The sequence below is a fragment of the Schistocerca gregaria genome, chromosome 2 (genome assembly GCF_023897955.1).
Source record: "Schistocerca gregaria isolate iqSchGreg1 chromosome 2, iqSchGreg1.2, whole genome shotgun sequence".
Classification (NCBI taxonomy): domain Eukaryota; kingdom Metazoa; phylum Arthropoda; class Insecta; order Orthoptera; family Acrididae; genus Schistocerca; species Schistocerca gregaria.
In genome coordinates this window covers 635,726,237-635,746,883 of record NC_064921.1, presented here as the reverse complement: position 1 = coordinate 635,746,883, position 20,647 = coordinate 635,726,237, and the positions used below count along the sequence as shown (strand labels likewise).

The following is a 20,647-nucleotide window of genomic DNA, read 5'->3' as shown; positions in this document are numbered from 1 at the left end:
AGGCAAAGATGATGTTGAATGACAGGTGAGGTATGAGTAGCGGCAACTTGAAATTAGCGGTGACTGAGGCCTGGTGGATAACAAGAAGAGAGGATATATTGAAGGGCAAGTTCCCATCTCCGGAGTTCGGATAGGTTGGTGTTGGTGGGAAGTATCGAGATAACCCGGACGGTGTAACACTGTGCCTAGATGTGCTGGCTGTGCACCAAGGCATGTTTAGCCACAGGGTGATCCTCATTACCAACAAACACTGTCTGCCTGTGTCCATTCATGCGAATGGACAGTTTGTTGCTGGTCATTCCCACATAGAAAGCATCACAGTGTAGGCAGGTCAGTTGGTAAATCACGTGGGTGCTTTCACACGTGGCTCTGCCTTTGATTGTGTACACCTTCCGGGTTACAGGACTGGAGTAGGTGGTGGTGGGAGGGTGCATAGGACAGGTTTTACACCGGGGGCGGTTACAGGGGTAGGAGCCAGAGGGTAGGGAAGGTGGTTTGGGGATTTCATAGGGATGAACTAAGAGGTTACGATGGTTAGGTGGACAGCGGAAAGACACACTTGGTGGAGTGGGGAGGATTTCATGAAGGATGGATCTCATTTCGGGGCAGGAAACCTTCCAGGAATTTCTCCAAACCTTCCAGGAATTTCTCACTTCCAGCCTTGCCTCTCAATCTTTCTTGAAAAATCTTAATCCTACTCCCAACATCACCACAGCCAAAGCCCAGGCTATCCGTGATCTGAAAGCTGACCGATCCATCATCATTCTTCCGTCTGACAAGGGTTCCACGACCGTGGTACTTGATCGTCGGGAGTATGTGGCTGAGGGACTGCGTCAGCTTTCAGGCAACTCTACATACAAAGTTTGGCAAGGTAATCCCATTCTTGATGTCCAGGCAGAGCTTCAAGGAATCTTCAGAACCTTAGGCCCCCTACAAAAACTTTCACCTGACTCCATCAAACTCCTGACCCCACCGAAACCTCGCACTCCTACCTTCTACTTACTTCCGAAAATTCACAAACCCAAACATCCCGGCCGCCCCATTGTAGCTGGTTACGAAGCCCCCACAGAACGTATATCTGCCTACGTAAATTGACACCTTCAACCCATTACATGCAGTCTCCCATCCTTCATCAAAGGCACCAACCACTTTCTCGAACTCCTGGAATCCATACCCAGTCCGTTACCCCCAGAAACCATCCTTGTAACCATTGATGCCACTTCCCTATACACAAATATCCCCCACGTCCAGGGCCTCACTGCAGTGGAGCACTTCCTTTCACGCCAATCACCTGCCACCCTACCTAAAACCTCTTTCCTCATCACCTTAGCCAGCTTCATCCTGACCCACAACTACTTCACTTTTGAAGGCCAAGACATACCAACAATTAAAGGGAACAGCCATGGGTACCAGGATGGCCCCTCATATGCCAACCTATTTATGGGTCGCTTAGAGGAAGCCTTCTTGGTTACCCAAGTCTGCCAACCCAAAGTTTGGTACAGATTTATTGATGATATCTTCATGATCTGGACTCACAGTGAAGAACAACTCCAGAATTTCCTCTCCAACCTCAACTCCTTTGGTTCCATCAGATTCACCTGTTCCTACACCAAATCCCATGCCACTTTCCTTGACATTGGCCTCCATCTGTCCAATGGCCAGCTTCACACATCCGTCCACATCCAAACCCACCAACAAGCAACAGTACCTCCATTATGACAGCTGCCACCCATTCCATATCAAACGGTCCCTTCCCTACAGCGTAGGCCTTCGTGGCAAACGAATCTGCTCCAGTCCTGAATCGCTGAACCATTACACCAACAACCTGAAAACAGCTTTCGCATCTCGCAACTACCCTCCTAACCTGGTATAGAAGCAAATAACCAGAGCCACTTCCTCATCCCCTCAAACCCAGAACCTCTCACAGAAGAACCTCAAAAGTGCCCCACTTGTGACAGGATACTTCCCGGGACTGGATCAGATTCTGAATGTGGCTCTCCAGCAGGGATATGACGTAGTAAAATCCTGCCCCGAAATGAGATCCATCCTTCATGAAATCCTCCCCACTCCACCAAGAGTGTCTTTCCGCCGTCCACCTAACCTTCATAACCTCTTGGTTCATCCCTATGAAATCCCCAAACCACCTTCCCTACCCTTTGGCTCCTACCCCTGTCCTATGCACCCTCCCACCACCACCTACTCCAGTCCTGTAACCCGGAAGGTGTACACGATCAAAGGCAGAGCCACGTGTGAAAGCACCCACGTGATTTACCAACTGACCTGCCTACACTGTGATGCTTTCTATGTGGGAATGACCAGCAACAAACTGTCCATTCGCATGAATGGACACAGGCAGACAGTGTTTGTTGGTAATGAGGATCACCCTGTAGCTAAACATTCCTTGGTGCACGGCCAGCACATCTTGGCACAGTGTTACACCGTCCGGATTATCTGGATACTTCCCACCAACACCAACCTATCCGAACTCCGGAGATGGGAACTTGCCCTTCAATATATCCTCTCTTCTCGTTATCCACAAGGCCTCAATCTCCACTAATTTCAAGTTGCCGCCACTCATACCTCACCTGTCATTCAACATCATCTTTGCCTCTGCACTTCCTCCTCGACTGACATCTCTGCCCAAACTCTTTGCCTTTAAATATGTCTACTTGTGTCTGTATATGTATGGATAGGTGTGTGTGTGTGTGTGTGTGTGTGTGTGTGTGTGTGTGTGTGTGTGTGTGTGTGTGTGTGTGTGTGTGTGTGTGTGCAGAAATGAAATCTTACGTTGCATTGGGATGCATGCAGAAATTAACACACTTCTTGAAATTTGCGAACAACTTATACGTCAGGGTCCTCCCTGCAAACACCAGAGATTCAGGTTTACGTGCAGATTGAAGACATTAACATGATTACAGTCTGATATATTGCATGCAGAAACCAATCTTCCTCTTCACACAGGATAATGTGATGAGGGCTATAATCAAAATGAATGACTTGTGCCCAGGAAAGTGGATGGTAGGTGGACCATGGAAATTTTTTATTGCTTTGCAAAAGTTAAGAAAAACACAAAATATGACTTAATCAAAAGTGGATAGATGGTATTAGACATTAGTCAAAAGTAAAATGGCTGCATATAGCCAAAGTCTGTTGTGCATATAGAAGTCTGGAGGAAAAATTTATCCAACAGCAGAATGATGACGAATAGGTACTGCTCCTTCTGTTTCTGCCAGTGGTTCTGCTGGCGGAGGTATGCATGACAGACAGTTGTATTGTGTTGTTGTTGATGATGATGAGCGGTGCAGTTACATAGTTGAGTTTTATCTAAGAAGAATTGAGACTGTGCAAATGCAGTACCAGAAGTAGCCAGATGTGATATCTAATCAGTAATGTCAAAAAGACACGACTTCAGTTTTTGTTTATTCCTAATGAAAATCACAAATTGTGACTATGTAGCTGCCTAGTAGTTACAACACAACCACATTATAAAATCGTTCTTCTATTAATGTGTAAAAAGGTTTGATAAGTTAAATAATTTTACAATAAAGTCTTCTACCTATTCTTCTTTCCCTGCTTAATTAATTGCTTTGTATTCCATGTAGGTGAATGTTTCCTCGTACATATGCATATTATGATTTATATTCTTCATATCATTAAGAAACTTAAGCTGTGAATGTTTATGTTACTACTACTAATTAGTCACTATCATTCACATTGTGGATTTTTCCGGTGTTAATTGGCATTTCTAGTTAGTAATCGATTTCTATGTTATATTTAACTTGGTGCACCTGCTTGTATAGCTTAATACTCTATATGCTACCTTGTGATGCAGGCTGTTCAGCCAGACACAGATGAAATATGGGCAGTGGGTTAATGACCTTTGGTCTGGAACACTGACCAGCTTTTGTGTGGTCTGTACGTAGTTTTCTATGCTTGTTAAAGCACATCCTGTGCTTGTCCACAATCTCTGCCATACACAATACAATTCGCAAACAGTTACATACATTATGGCTGGGGGGGGGGGGGGGGTCAAAATACTCACATCCACATCCCCCCCCCCAAAAAAAGAAAGAAATAAAAAAAGAAAGAGTGCACTAGATTCACATTTATAGGGTACACACTACTACGACTTTTCTGCCCTAGATTAACAGATGACTATTGTAACTGGAATGGCATCCAGTCACAAATTTAAATATAATGAATTCGTCAAATTGTCAAACAGAGGACATCGTATGTTGGAATAAATTCTAGGAAAAAGAAGATCATACGCAACCTGATAAATAACAATCTTACTGACAAAACAGGAACCAAGATAATCTAAAAAGAAAAAGAAAGAAAGAAAGAAAGAAGAGTATACCATTAATTATGAAATTAGGTCGTTCGGGTATTATACCCTGACTTCCCCGTTAAATGATGAAATATATCTCACACATGTATTCCATTCTCATAAGGAAGCAACGTTACAAGGAAGTATAGTTCAGCAGATTTTGTCTTTCAAAGTATATCCTGTCTCCTACTGATGGTAGATCTGTATTTTAGGTCGCTCATCAAAAGGTATTTCCTCGATTTGCTGCTGAAAAAGATGAACATTTTTTATGTTAAGAGTTATTCCTTTAATACAAGTAACGTTTGCAGTTGAAATAGTGTTTGCACGTAATTCAAACCCATGCCGATTTTAAACGTTAGTGTTGATACTGCAGAATCTTGTGTTATAGCCATTGTATTAACAAAGTCAGTTTGCATTCACAGCTTTTTGTGTTAATACTTATGTTGAATTGTATTTTAGAATCAAGAACTAGAAGAAAGGCGTCTGCTGAGTCAGAAGGTGAAACTTGACGATGGTACATATGGACATCTGTTTTCGACATCAGAGGGCGATAATGTCATTCGCTGGCATTGCCATATGTGTGACATTTATGTTGTCGGGTTTGGAAACTTGCATCTGCATATTAAGGGAAAGAAACACCAACAAAAGCTTTTACTACCTTCACACCCAAAGGCATTTTTCCCCAGAATAGAACGAGAAGAGTATGATGGTAAGTGATATACTGAAATTGTCATAGAGGCTTAAAATTTTGTTTTGGCTGTGGCATGAGAGAGAAATTAATTAGAAGTGAAAGTGATTTGGGTAAAATTCTGTTAAAAATGTCTTACAGTATCTCATTGTTAAAGAAAATGTGCATAATACAAAAATATCAAGAGCATAATGGAATCTCTAAATTCAGCTGCTGACAGAATTACCCAAAGTATTAGCATTAATGTAAAGCAAATCTCTTGAAAAGGAATGTGGATAAAGAAAACAAGACCACTTTATGTTTCCATGACAAGTTTCAACAATATCATCATCCGATCAACATAATGACAAAATGGTAGATATTGAAATAGACAACTGAGGGAGAGAGAAACAATTAAAATAGTTCAAAAGAGGAAAGGCCGCTGAACCTGATGGGATGGGATACCAGTTCAATTTTACACAGAGTATGCGAAGGAACTTGCCCCCTTCTTGCAGCAGTGTACTGGAGGTTTCTAGAAGAGCGTAGCATTCCAAGGATTGGAAAAGAACACAGGGCATCCCCGTTTTCAAGAAGGGATATCGAACAGATGTGCAGAACTATAGGCCAATATCTCTAACGTGGATCAGTTGTAGAATTTTGGAACACGTATTATGTTAGAGTATAATGACTTTTCTGGAGACTAGAAATCTACTCTGTAGGAATCAGCATGAGTTTCGAAAAAGACGATTGTGTGAAATCCAGCTCGCTTTATTCGACCATGAGACTCAGAGGGCCATAGACACGAGTTCACAGGTAGATGCTGTGTTTCTTGACTTCCGCAAGGTGTTCGATACAGTTCCCCACAGTTGTTTAATGAACAAAGTAAGAACATATGGACTATCAGACCAATTGTGTGATTGGGTTGAAGAGTTCCTAGATAACAGAATGCAAAATGTCATTCTCAGTGGAGAGAAGTCTTCCGAAGTAAGAGTGATTTCAGCTTTGCCGCAGGGGAGTGCCGTAGGACCGTTGGTATTCACAATATACATAAATGATCTTGTGGATAACATCGGAAGTTCATTGAGGCTTTTTGTGGATGATGCTGTGGTATATCGAGAGGTTGTAACAATGGAAAATTGTACTGAAATGCAGGAGGATCTGCAGCAAATTGACGCATGGGACAGGGAATGGCAATTGAATCTCAATGTAGACAAGTGTAATGTGCTGCGAATACATAGAAAGAAAGATCCCTTATCATTTAGCTACAATATAGCAGGTCAGCAACTGGAAGCAGTTAATTCCATAAATTATCTGGGAGTAGGCATTAGGAGTGATTTAAAATGGAATGATCATATAAAGTTGATCGTCGGTAAAACAGGTGCCAGACTGAGATTCATTGGAAGAATCCTAAGGAAATGCAATCTGCAACAAAGGAAGTAGGTTATGGTACACTTGTCCATCCACTGCTTGAATACTGCTCACCTGTGTGGGATCTATACCAGGTAGGGTTGATAGAGGAGATACAGAAGATCCAACGGAGAGCAGCGCGCTTCATTACAGGATCATTAGTAATCGCAAAAGCTTTACGGAGGTGATGGATAAACTCCAGTGGAAGACTCTGCAGGAGAGACGCTCAGTTGCTCGGTACGGGCTTTTGTTGAAGTTTCGAGAATGTACCTTCACTGAGGAGTCAAACAGTATATTGCTCCCTCCTACGTATATCTTACGAAGAGACCATGAGGATAAAATCAGAGAGATTAGAGCCTACACAGGGGCATACTGACAATCCTTCTTTCCACGAACAATATGAGATTAGAGTAGAAGAGAGAACCGACTGAGGTACTCAAGGTACCTTTCGCTACACACACCGTCAGGTGGCTTGCGGAGTATGGATGTGGATGTAGATGTAGATAATCATGTCTTATGAGCTTGCTAGGGTGAGTTATAAGCAGGTTGCTTAATGCCTTGTGGTCTGTGATGATAATTCATTTGTAATCAGACACTATTACTTCAACATTTCTTGGATTTCATAGGTTACATTGAAATGTCTTCAATATTATTTTGATTTCTGACATTACATTGGAAATAGTCTGTTGAAGAAACCCCAAATGTTATTACCCTAAAATTTTTAACATATAAAAAAATGGTGCTTTGAGATACTGTAAGACATTTTATGTCAGACTTTTTACTGTGTTAGCAGTTCAAAGACTCATATTTTTCTTCCATTAACTGTTTTGTTTTCTATTATGCATTATTTACATCTGTCCTGTTGCGTACCACATTCCGAGTGCCATTGCTATACGGAATCCATTTCTCATTCCGCCTCTTTAATTTATACTGTGGTGACTCCTTCTTTTCACCTCCACATGTAGCAGTAGACAATGTGTTGCACAGACCAAAAATCAGTTCCCAACGAAGCTTCTGCCAGATAAGGTACCAGCGCATAACACCCCCTCCCCTCCCTCCCCACCTCCTCGTGCCAGTGGCAACCACCACAGGTAGATCTGAGACTGCCTATCTTTCCGGGGACCATGTGTGCTGAACTGTCGCTCCACCAATCTCTGCTCCTGCTTCGACGAGACATCTCCCGACCATGCTCTCGGCAGCTCGTCCCATGCAACATCATGTGGCTTGCATCATCAGCTGCCACACTGCTGGAGTTCACGCTGACAGCAGGATTTCACACCCCCATTCAGTTTCCACAATTTCTCGTAGTGCGGTTAATGAGACAAGTGCTATATAATCCATCAAATTTTGCTGTATTAGTTAACTTTTAAAAATATATATCTCAAAAACCAACTCAGGTGACTCTTGCATTATGCTTTGTAATTTATTGTTTGTCCTTACTAATTAGCGTGCCTCTATAAATGGGTTTGCCCTAAGGAGCATGGAAGGGAAGTTTTAAATCATTCCTTCTGTGGTGACCCCTCTCAACCAAGGTGCAGTGTCTCAGTACCAAAACACGGTGGTTTTTTCTTTCTATTTTATTGTTCCGCTTGGCACACCCCACTCAGTTGCAAAATCACTCCGGTAGGTCAACTGGAGGCATCCCACTTGACTCTCCCACTCACTGCTTCCTGTCCTTGCACCATTCTGCAATCGCATCCCCCACTCTCTGCATGCACCACCACCCCTTCCTGCACTCCTCCACAATGCTCTCAGCTCGCAGTGCCAATCCTCACCTACCCTCGCTGCTCACTGAGCAGGTAGTGCGCACTACCACTTGCTCCAGCACTGCAAGCTCGAACAAGACACATTTTTACCATCTGGCATACTGAATCATCCTTTCTGCAGCAGCACACAGTGGAGATTGTATTGCTTGATCCACACCCTGCATGTCCCACTTATCTTCTTTTCTGCTGTATTGCTTTGCCAGCACCACCCTGCATACCATGACAAGCTATGTGCCCTGTCGAAAGTCACAATGTCACTGCCAAACATTCCCACTCCTGCAGTGGTCATGCCTTACGGGCTCTCTAGCCAGCAGCCTCCCACTACCCCCCACCCCCAGCACCTACGAGCATTTGAAGTTTCAGAACTATGCATGTTTCTGTTTGCACCTAGCTGATCAACAGGGTAATGTACCCAGCACAACATGACTCTGACTGTGAAGACCCTCTCCCCATTGCACAGCTGTCCTTTTGCCTTCTTCAGCCCACAAGACCCACGTTGTGGTTTACTTTCTTCAAGTGCAGGATTTTCTGTCACGAGCAGTGCAACAATATTCGGAATGGTTGTTGTCAACCTCGACCCGACCACATCCGCCGAAGTCCAGGTTGTTATTTTACAGCCAACCCCCTTCGGCAACTACAATAAACGAAAAGAGCACATCATCTCCAGCTTCAGGTCTCCTGAGCTGCAATGGGCAGGTGATTTGTTATCATCCGAGCACTGTGGCAGCTTGCTCCTGCACCTCTTGCTAAATCACATCCAGGAACTTGCTGAACCACACATCCTCCCTGAGGGCATGCTACTAAATTGCCACCTTATGCACCTTCCTGCTCCCCAACATGCTGCCCTGGCCTTGCATGCCCATTTATCATTAGGTGACACAACGGTCATGGCTGATAAGCTGATCGAAGCCCTGAACTCCTTCCTGCCTACAACTGCAGTGCAGAAAGCTGACTATCACTCTGTGGCTCGAGCCAGCAGCATGTAGGCCCCCGACCTCTGCCAGTTTCTGATGTGCCTGATCTTGGAGATGGCAGCCTTTATCACCAGTGTAGCCTGCCTTCATCTCATGCATCTGCCACCAGGTGCTGAGGGCTCCAACCATCCCCCCTCCCCCCCCCCCCCCCAGGTGAAAATAGCCACTCCCACAAACATGTTTCTAACTAGAATGAGATTTTCACTCTGCAGCGGAGTGTGCGCTGATATGAAACTTCCTGGCAGATTAAAACTGTGTGCCCGACCGAGACTCGAACTCGGGACCTTTGCCTTTTGCAGGCAAGTGCTCTACTATCTAAGCTACCGAAGCACGACTCACGCCCGGTACTCACAGCTTTACTTCTGCCAGTATCTCGTCTCCTACCTTCCAAACTTTACAGAAGTTCTCCTGCAGGTTCGCAGGAGAGCTTCTGTAAAGTTTGGAAGGTAGGAGACAAATACTGGCAGAAGTAAAGCTGTGAGTACCGGGCGTGAGTCGTGCTTCAGTAGCTCAGATGGTAGAGCACTTGCCCGCGAAAGGCAAAGGTCCCGAGTCGAGTCTCAGTGGGGCACACAGTTTTAATCTGCCAGGAAGTTTCATGGTTCTAACTGCCCCTCTAATTTGCACCATAAAATAGGTGCAGCTTGCTGTTACCACCAGTGGTTTGACGAGAACACTGCCAACTGCAGACCCCGTGCTTCTTGGCTCCAAACCCTGGCAGCCTCTGTCATTTTGCCAGCATTGTCATCTGCTTCCGTCATCATCTTACGGATGCCTTTGCCAGCAAAGGACGCCTCATTCCATGGCAGTAAAAAAAGAGGATACTAAACTAGCCCCTTGGGCCCGGGCCATGATTGAGAACTCTGAAAAAACAAAACAGGACCTTACCATGTGGCGCGTTTTGGCTCACTCCCACCCTACTGCCCCCCTCGCTATAGTGGTGGAAGTGAGCCAGATGGCTATTGGGGACATGCCACAGCAGTGCGTGGACATCTGGCAATGGCTTGCCTTCTTTTTTTCCAAGCTCGCTGATGCACAATGTGACTATCGCACATGCAACTGCAAGCTGCTCCCAGTCCACGAAGCCATCCGCTGTTTCCAACCTTCAGTCGAGGGACATGTCTCTATGATCTGTACAGACCACCGCCCCCTTGTCTCCAGATTTTACAGTAAAGACATAGACCAGATTTTACCCCAGCGGTTTAGGCTACAGGTATACAGGCATAGGACATATTGCAATCTTCGATAACATTATGGCAGATTGCCTTAGCCGCTCCTGCGCCTTCACACAACCCTTAGACCACAATGCTCTGTTGAATGCTCAAGAAGGTGATCTGACCTGAACCAAGCCCTTCAGAACACTGTCTCTGGCCTCAGCCTCCATCTAAGATCCATACTTGGCTCCAACTGTAAAAACTGGTTTATGTTCTTGTGGATCCTTCACAACCAGACAGTTCCAATGATCGTTCCCATCCCTTTCTCCCTCCCACCTTCCAAACAACCTTTGAACATGCAGACATTTGCAGTTCTGCCACCCATTTGAAACAGTATTTTGTCTGGACAGACATTCAACGCGACTGCAGCTACTGGGCCCGGTCCATTATACCTTATCAGCATGCCAAGGTCACTCTCCCATGGCCACTTTCCTCTCTCACACAACACCAGTTCAAACACATACATCATGACATTTTCAGCCCTCTACCCTTTTCCGACAGCTGTGAGTTATGCTCTGGCTGTAGGTCATCCCATCCCCAACCTTTCAGCTGAATCTATGGCTGTACTGTTTGTTGTTTGGTCTTGCTGTCCCACTTTGGATGCCGCATGATGTCACTACAGATCGTGGGTGCAAGTTCACCTTCGTGCTCTTCCGATCTCTGACAGGTACCTATGGCTCCAATTTCCACCATGCACATTTAAAGGCTTATATGTTATTCTGCCAAGTGGTCTGCTGGTCTACCCCTGGTACTTCTAGGCCTGTGGATTGCACACAAAACCGACCTGGGAACTTTTGTCACTGAGCTGGTACATGGGCAGCCACTGAGCTGGTATATGGGCAGCCACTTGCCATTCTTGGCGATTTTTTGGAAGCAATGCCTCTTCCTCGTCATAGCATCATTCCAGGTTTTGTGCAGCTGCTCCAAAGCTTCATGCCCCAGCTGCAACCCCCTCCCCAATATCGCGGTGAGCACCATACTTTCCTCTGCGTCCTCACAGCATGCACACAAGTCATGTTCGGTTGACACATACCAGCCACTGCTCTGCTCACAGTATTTGGGCCCACACTTCTTGTTGCAATGTTGGGGACAAGACATTCTCCATTCATCAGAATGGGACTGCAACAACCATCTCCTTAGACAGGTTCAAGTCAGCCTGTGTCCTGGAGTCACCTCTAGCCAACAAGCACAGCACCGCCAAGGTGGAGTTGTCCCTGTGTGCTACTGGCCCCAGTTGCAGCACTACCAACACTGACTCTGACAAGACACAGGCAAGCTCTGCCTCTATACTGTTTGCAATGTGCCACTGACCAACACGCTGTCTAACACACCATGGTCCCCCGGTCCGTTGCTGTCCAACTACATGTGTGACACACCTTCCAGTGCCTGGGACCATGATGTCACCAATGCACTGCCTTTTATGCAGCCTTCGGCCAATGTAGATGCTTCCCTACCCCCACTTGTGAGTGCCACTCATGGCACAGTGCTACCACCACCACCACCACCACCACCACCACCACCAGCACCATTACCCCACTATCACCTGCACCATTGAATTAGCAAAGCTGTTTCAAACACTTCCAGTGCCATACACAGGAGCTGCTCATGCCCTGCCTGTCTCCAGAAACTACTGCACTCGCTTGAGCAAACTTATGTGTCCCTCAGCAAGCATCCTCAGCCAGCTCCAAACACTCCTCTGCTTGGCTGGCACTGGTGTTTTCCCTCTGGGAAGGGGGGAACTGTGTGGCAACTCATTCCATTCACCACCACTTGTAGCAGTCGATGATGTGCTTCTCTGACCAAAAAACAGCAATTGTCGAAGCTCTTGGTGGCCAAGGTACCACCGCATCTCCCCAGCACCTCTGCTAGTCCTACTGCCACAGGTAGACTTTAGACTACTTTGCTTTCTGGTGGTCGCATACGCCGAACTGTCAGTCATCCAGTCTCTGCTCCGGCTTCGATGAGGCAACTTCTCCCAGCTGTGTTCCCGACATCTTGTCCGTAGTTAACTGTCGCACTTCACCATAGTACCTGCTGACAGCAGAATTTTGCACCCACGTCCAGTTTCCACAGTTTCCCGCAGTCCAGTTAATGAGACAAGTGATACCACATCTTTCATGCTGCCTTCAAGAACTGTGTTTCCTCGAGGGGACTTCCATTGGTTTCAGTTTTACAGAGTCTGATGCCGGTCAGACAGTCCATGCCCCGGTATCAGCACCAGCATTACTGAATGCAATGCAGTTTATTTTAGTGCGATGAAATTCAGTTAGTGCCAGAAGTATCAGGTGAGTTTATTAGTGTGTCATCCTCAGCCATTTTGGCACCCCTTCACTGCCAAGTGCATGACTGAAATGAATTTTCTCTCCAACTGTGTTGGCTTTTTTTCTCTGACCGTGTGGGTTCTCCTGACTCCGAGAGTCCATCTTACTCTCAAACTTCCCCCTTTTTCCCCTTGGATACATAAGACTTGCATAAGACTCTGTGTGTTAACATCCCCCTTCTCGTGCCGCTGGACAACTTCGAACAAAATACTGTAAACTGTTTAACAGTTCACCCTCTTCAAAGTCTCTGCCATGAGCAAGGATTGCCCTTGATTAAGAGGTTGTAATCCATTAAGTTTTGTTGTAGTAGTTAGCATTTAAAAATAAATACCTCACAAACCAGCTCACATGTCTCTTGTAGTACGCATCTTAATTTATTGTTCGTTCTTACTAATTAGTGTGCCTTTATAAACATTGTGACCTTAAGAGCATAGAAGAGAATACTTAAATCATTCTTTCAATGCAGAAGTTTGTTAATGATAGAATACCATGAAAGAATGACAACAGTATGAATTAAAATGCCTTCCTCCCCCGCAAACATGTGCACATGTGCTTGTAGGACATTATTGACGCTTAAACAGTTATTGAAGTATGTGGGAATTGATACTCTAACAAAGAACGTACAGGTATATTGAAGGGGGATCACTGCTGTCAGCTGCAGTGGGACATTAAGCGGAATCAGCAGTGACAAGTGCTTATATACATAACTGATAAGCCTGGCTGGGCAATGGATTCTCTTTCTTCAGTGCAAATACACAAATGCATTGATCTGTGGGGGAATCTGTGAGTAGCGAACAGTAGTGTAATGGACACGGACTACGGATAGGTGGCACTCGATGGGAGTGTGGATCGGCCGTGAGGCGTGCCGAGATAAGCCTTGCAGTTGTGATAACGCTGTGTCCCGAATGGTGAAGTGTTTACCATGTCTGCTAGTAAGCAGGAGATTCCGGGTTTGAATCCTGGTCCGGTATACACATTTTCACTCGTTGCCACAGATTCTGCTCAATGTACCGCTGCAGCTGACATTAGTCTTCCCCTTTCAATTTACACACAATGTTTCACAGCTGCGGATTCTGTGTTCTGTCTGTTCTTTCAGACAAACAGTGTGCACTCATGTAAAGAATTTTACTTTAGTCTGCTACTGCAGCAATAAAACATAAATGAAAAAATAGCAGCAAAATAAAATTTTAGTTACCTAGAAAATGCACCTTTGCAACAATCAAACACAGTGCACACGCAAGCGTCTGCCGACATTGAATTGTGTCCAAGGCTTTAGGACAAATATTATGCAGCACAACAAACTGCTTTCAGTGAGTTTGATTTCACAGCTGTATATATTTCTAACAGATTGTGAGGAAATATTATAAATGGTAGTTTTAAAACATGTTTTTATAAATTTCCTTCTGCTTAAGATGAATTAAGTTACGTGTGAGAATGTGTGATATATTTCCTATATCATGGTGGAACACTTGACTCTCATTCACTGAGGACCAGCTACTTAGAAAAGTTTTGGGCCCAGAAGACCAGCCATTTATGCCACTATTTAAAATATTGGTGGAACATTTGCGTTACATACATGTTCAAGCATTATACATGCTAAACACAAGACCAAACTTCAGAGCTACTTTCTCATATTTATTTTTGTTCTTTCATAGAGTAAAGATTATGGAATAACAATGGCAGAAAATATAGTTACACTTTTAAAAAGTAATAATAATTTGACAGTCAATATTGTATGTGAAAGCTTGGCTTTTCTTGCAAGTGTACTGTATATGTATTAATTTAAACATTTAACTTTTCCGCTTTGTTTGTTTCTAACTGTGATATTGTTATTGGCTGACTATATCATGTATCCCATGCTCTGAATATCTGCTGACAATGGCTGGTGAGATCGTATGACACGAGCTGTGACTGGCAGACAAAAGTGCATTGCACAGCGTAATCTTGATTTCAGTGCTTTGGAAGCTGCTGTGCCATATCTGGTGAAATTTGTATTTGTTTCGTAACACAAAAATATGCACTGTACTCTGCTGTGCATCAAAGCTCTTTCCCAAACCTTTTGTTTTTTGCTGGGCTTCTTTTCCTGCCAGTATATAAGACCTTTACCATTGAAAGAATTGATAAGTTTTACAACTATGAGGGAAAGTATATTATTGCTTAACCTGGGAAATTGTACCTTCACCCAGGGTATAGCGTATTTTCACCCGGGGAAAAGTGTATTTTTAGCTGATAATTCCAGAAAAAAATCTGGGCATTTTTCTTTCTTGTTCTTTCTTGTCCATGTGTACACCTTGCATGAGCACATTCCACAAGTAATCAGTGATTAAATAAGCCCTATGTGTATTCCAGCCTCATAAGGAAGAACATCACAGTGCGTTTCTTGCAGAGCAACATTTACCCCTGTGGCAAATCAAATGCTACTGCATGAGCTTTGATGCCATCAGATATTACTGTTCTCCATTTGATAACCACCATCACAGTCACAAATGACAACAATCGGTAATGAGTATATTAGCACTACTCAATATTTTACATTATCATGATCAGTGTGAAGTTTTTGATGAGATTAAGGAAACACAGACAAGGAGTGAATACAGTTTTCAAATGAACTAGTATTCAGAAAAGCTAGTTGTTACCTCCAGTAAGTTACTGATTATCCTTGATTCCATTACTATATAACTATCCTTTCCCCTTCCTCTCCTGCTGTGTTTCAGAGTTAATTCAAGTCAGTCATCACATTCATGTGATGCAAACTACAGATGAACTCATCATTTCCATTGGCAGTGTAGTGAATGTCAGCGCAACTTGTTGGACTACTGGAAGAAGTCTACTCACTGAGATGAAAATAAAACTAAGTGAAGCACATAATGCAGTATCAACAGAGGGTATTCCTTTTGTGCACCTTATTTTCACAAGGATTCAATGTGTGTGCACCAGTGTTATGGAGACACCCCTCGTCTCCCTAACATCAGTCAAGAAAGCTCTGCCATAGTCCTTTGGGACATGTAATGTGTGTTGCTGGCTAATTTCCTTGTCTGTTAAGAGATGTCAATTACTGTGCAATGCTGGAATGACTGCAGAAGATGATTAGGAGGAAATGACTTTTACTCGTTTGGAAATGTGGCATGAATTGCACAACAGTGCTTGACATCATACAGTGTCAGTTATGTGTGATTTGGTCCAGCATTTCTAATAGACTGTATTGGAACATCCTTCATACAGCCTGGATCTTGCACCATGTGATTTTTATCATTTCAGACAATTAAAGTTCTTCTAAGCACCTACCTGGTTGCCACTTCAGAACCAGTGTTGACATACTGGAGGTTGCCGTTACAAGGCCCCTAGACCTGGACCTATGTTTCTTTTGTGTCTGTTTCAAAAGATTGGTTTGCTGATGGACCAAATGCTTAGACAGCCATAGTGACCATGTAAAAGAATTAATATGCCCATATGTTCCAGTACCTTTATATCTTCTTTTATGATATCACTGAGAAAGTATTGCCTTTCCTTTTTGAAAAACAAATGAAGTAGTGTGTTTTCAGTAAAGTTTACACCTGCTCCACTACTGTGTAGGATAGATTGCTACTACCATATAGAGGAGCCAACGAGTGACAGACACACACATTGAAAAGCAGACTAAGACGTTGGATAAAATCCTTTTTCAGATTTAGAAAAAACGCACAAACCTGTCACATAACCTCTTGTCATCTCACGGCACTATGACCTGACTGCTGTGAGCATTGATCTCTGGTAGGATGGGTAGTCAGGGTACAGAAGACATGCGGGGTGGGGATGGGCAGGAATTGCAGGATAGAGGCAGGGGAAGATGATGTATATAGGGCTGCCTATGGTAGTGCACAAGGTTGTCCCCCAAGTAGCATAACAGCTTGTTCACCCACTCTCGTCCCTATTCTGCTCTCTTTTTCCCCTTCCTTCCCTACCCCTTCCTCCACATCTCAGGCATCTTTTGTATCACTCAACCCACACAAGCAGAGATTATTCGTAGTGCTATAAAAATGCACCCAGAAGGAAAAATCACAAATGACATGAAATTGACAGATAAATTGCACATCATTGTACGAGGAATTTATGCACAAGGTCAGTTTTTTTTTGTCTGACGGAAAAGATAAGTCACAGAATTTTATCGTACCACTTATTATCATGTCAACACCATCACTGCAAAGTGCATTTTTTGCAGTGTTGTTGAGTAAGTAAATTGCTAATGGGACACTGTGATACAGTTGTAACATCACACCATGCACAATGACAACTACTTTACACCTGCCTGTGTTAATGTATAGTACTATGAATGGCCTGGAACAATGTGGAATTACTAGGGTCATTTTTAGCTATGAGGTCCACTTATTTTTGTTGTGCTGACTCCAGCATGTGTATGAAGACAAGATGTGCAGTACTGTCTTGAAATATTTCTTCATACAACCTCATAGCTTGGCTCATAGTGCACGATTTGATTTCACATCCGCCCTTACGCAGTTGCTTTTTGGTTCTTTGACAGTTCAGTGTTATGCTATACATTTGCTGTGATCAGTGGCTCTGACATTTGCTAACAATCCAGTAAGACCAAGGATGTAGCTAATAACATAATGAATTTCCATTTGCTACTGGAACATTAATCATTGGGGAAAGATTACTTCTAAATTCAGATTTCTGGGAAAAATTGTTTTCATTTTCCTGAAGCATAGTGTGAAAATTTCTTTCTAGGTATTTGTGAAATTGATATTCCATGCAACTGACATTCTGCTACATCCACAACTTCTCCATTGGAATTCAGGTTAGGGGCTTAAGCAAGCCAGTCCAGTAAATTTACCTCTTCTTTCCCCCCTTCCCCCCACCTCCTCTACCACCCGACCCCACCCCCTCTCCCCCACCCCCTCTCCCCCACCCCCTCTCCCCCACCCCCTCTCCCCCACCCCCTCTCCCCCACCCCCTCTCCCCCCACCCCCTCTCCCCCACCCCCTCTCCCCCACCCCCTCTCCCCCACCCCCTCTCCCCCACCCCCTCTCCCCCACTCCCTCTCCCCCACCCCCTCTCCCCCGGCCCCTCTCCCCCGGCCCCTCTCCCCCCACCACATCTCCCTCTCGCCCCACCACCTCTCCCTCTCCCCCCCACCACCTCTCCCTCTACCCCTCGACCCCGCCCCCCTCGACCCCGCCCCCCTCGACCCCCGCCCCCCTCGACCCCGCCCCCCTCGACCCCACCCACCTCGACCCCGCGCCCCTCCACCCCGGCCCCCCTCGACCACGCCCCTCTCCCCCCGCCACCTTCCCCTTCCCACGCCACCTTCCCCCTCCCCCACCCCCACCACATCCCCCTTCCCCCTCCCCCGCCATTCCCCCCGCCCCCTTTGCCCTCCTCCGCCTCTTCTCCCCCCGCCTCCTCTCCCAAGCCCGCTCTCCCCCCCGCCTCCTCTCCCAAGCCCGCTCTCCCCCCGCCCGCTCTCCCCCCCGCACGCTCTCCCCCCCGCCCGCTCTCCCCCCGCCCGCTCTCCCCCCGCCCCCCGCCCCCGCCACCTTCCTCCTCCCCGCACTCTCCCCCGCCCCCGCCACTTTCCCCCTCCCCCGCCACTTTCCCCCTCTCCCGAACCTCTCCCCCTCTTCCCCACGCCCCCTCTTCCCCCCGCCCCCGCCACCTTCCCCCCTCCCGCCCGCCCCCTCTCCATCGCCCCGCCCCCTTTCCCCTCCCCCCGCCCCCTTCCCCCTCCCCCCGCCCCCTCTCCCCTCACCCCCCGCCACCTTCACTCTCCCCCCGCCACCTTCACCCTTCCCCTGCCCCCCGCCACTTACCCCTCCCCCGCACCTCTTCCCCACGCCCACTCTTCCCCACACCCCCTCTTCCCCACGCCCCCCTCTTCCCCACGCCCCCTCTTCCCCACGCCCCCTCTTCCCCACACCCCCTCTTCCCTCGCCCCCTCTTTCCCCGCCCCATCTACCACCTGCCCCCAACCCCTCTACCACCTGCCCCTACCCCCTTTCCCGCTGCCCCCCTCTCCCATGCCCTCTCCAACCTCCCCTCACCCCTTCTCCCCCACCCCTTCTCTCCTGCCCCCTCTCCCCCTGCTCCCTGCCCCCTCTGCCCTGTGCTGTTCATTAATAAGTCGACTGTGAACAACAGTGCTATTTGGGATTCATGTTACGTACAACTTGGTAGCCATTGATGTGGGTCCTGTTGTTCTTATCTGAGGGTGGAGTAGTATACCATTTTCCACTTAATATGGAAGCTGATCACTATTTTAGATTTTTCGGGGTATTGAAAGTATTTTATCAATATTTCAAGAACTGGTTTTAAGTAATAATCTGGGAATATACTACACCACTTTATGTACCGCTCACATAGGGATCATGAAGATAAGATTAGAATAATTACTGCACGCACAGAGGCATTCAAACAGTCATTCTCCCCACACTCCATACATGAATGGAACAGGAAGAAACTCCAATAACTGGTGCAATTTGACATCCCCTCTGCCACGCAGCTCAAGGTCGTTTGCAGAGTATAGATGTAGATGTATTACATTATAATGTCTTTTACCTACGGAATTTTTTAGAGCAAGACAAATAAGTGCAAATTACACTGATGATTTTAAGTTGTGGAACTCTGTCAGCTTCATTATTGTATTTCTTACATTTATCTCATGATTAATTTACTTTATGTTACACAGAATTATTTTTGAAAAATAGGACACTGGAGCAGATGAGATGCACTTCTGCAACTGAATTCCTTGTCTGCTCAGTGGCTGAAAGTGTGCCTTAGGCTATCTGTCACAAGTGTCCAGCTCCTAAAGAGTTCCAGACAATCCACGACTTATTTTGCCAACCTTTACATTTAGTGGAGGGAAGTGTCATTATGCCTAGTACTGCACACATGAAAATGAAGCTGCATATGAACCTCTTATAAATCGTTGCATTTAGAAGTACTATTGCCCACCACCACCGCCACCACCACCACCACCACCACCACCACCACCTTAATTCAGCCAACTTGCTACTGAGGGACAGGATGATGCTGAAAGGGGAGGGAGAGTGCTCATAATTGAAAAACAAGCTTCATGTAAAACCAGTCATCTAGCTGTAACATCCTCCTCCTCATCTCTGAAGCAAGATGAAGTAATTTTAATATGACTCAAGACACTTTACCATTAGACATGTGAACCTCCTGTGGCAAGAAGACTCACAACAATGTGCCAGAGTGAGTCAAATTTAAATTATAAATTTCAACATTTAAAACACAAATTTTAAATGTATTAACCTCATTTGTTTTAAAATAGTTTAGTATGAAGACAGCCCAATGATGAATCCTCCAATCATTCATTAATGCAGCATCATTGATTTGGATACTTGTTGGTTACTACATCTGTGACACCAACCTTGCCTTCTCTCTAACATGCAGATCTTCTCGCCCTGAACTCATAATTCCTTCAGTAGGGTGGAGTCATTTGAGGGAATTGTAAGTTCTCACCATTTCTTGTTTGGTAACTATCAGTCTATTGGCTCAAATTGATTCACAAGAAATCATTAGAAATCCACTATTAAGCAACTGGGTACATCAGTAAGAAAAACTTTAGCTTAGAGTGTATATTACAGTATTATTTCCTTAGAATATGGAATTGGAACAATGTTTTTAGGAACATGAGTGGAATAAGGCTACTTCTGGACTGCAGGACCTTTCAGTTCAGTTCAGTTACTTACTAGAAATCCTGTTTGGTGTGATGAATTTAATATTATAGCATTTTAAAGTAAAAATAGTTTGTTGATTACGCTTTTATATCAGAATTCCACCATAAAATGTATCTCTTTTTTTCCAGACGATTTCCCACAATTGGCACCTGGGGAACCTGTTCCTCCAGGTTTTGAAGATAAAGTGCGGCGAATTACTCAGATCCAATCGGAACTCGACAAGGTCAAAGATAAACCTTTGATTGGTTAGTACAGCAACAATTGTTGCTTGGTATGA

General features: G+C 45.2%; 1 protein-coding gene across 5 annotated transcripts in view; it reads left to right on the top strand.

Moving 5' to 3' along the window:
• Positions 1-20,647, top strand: part of LOC126334659 (uncharacterized protein CG7065-like) — a 73,986-nt gene that overhangs the window by 29,198 nt on the left and 24,141 nt on the right. For all 5 annotated transcript variants that reach the window (XM_049997117.1, XM_049997114.1, XM_049997115.1 and 2 more), the window contains 2 exons: positions 4,787-5,036; positions 20,499-20,615. In XM_049997117.1, the coding sequence (XP_049853074.1) occupies positions 4,787-5,036; positions 20,499-20,615 (367 nt within the window). The remainder of the gene's footprint in view (positions 1-4,786; positions 5,037-20,498; positions 20,616-20,647) is intronic.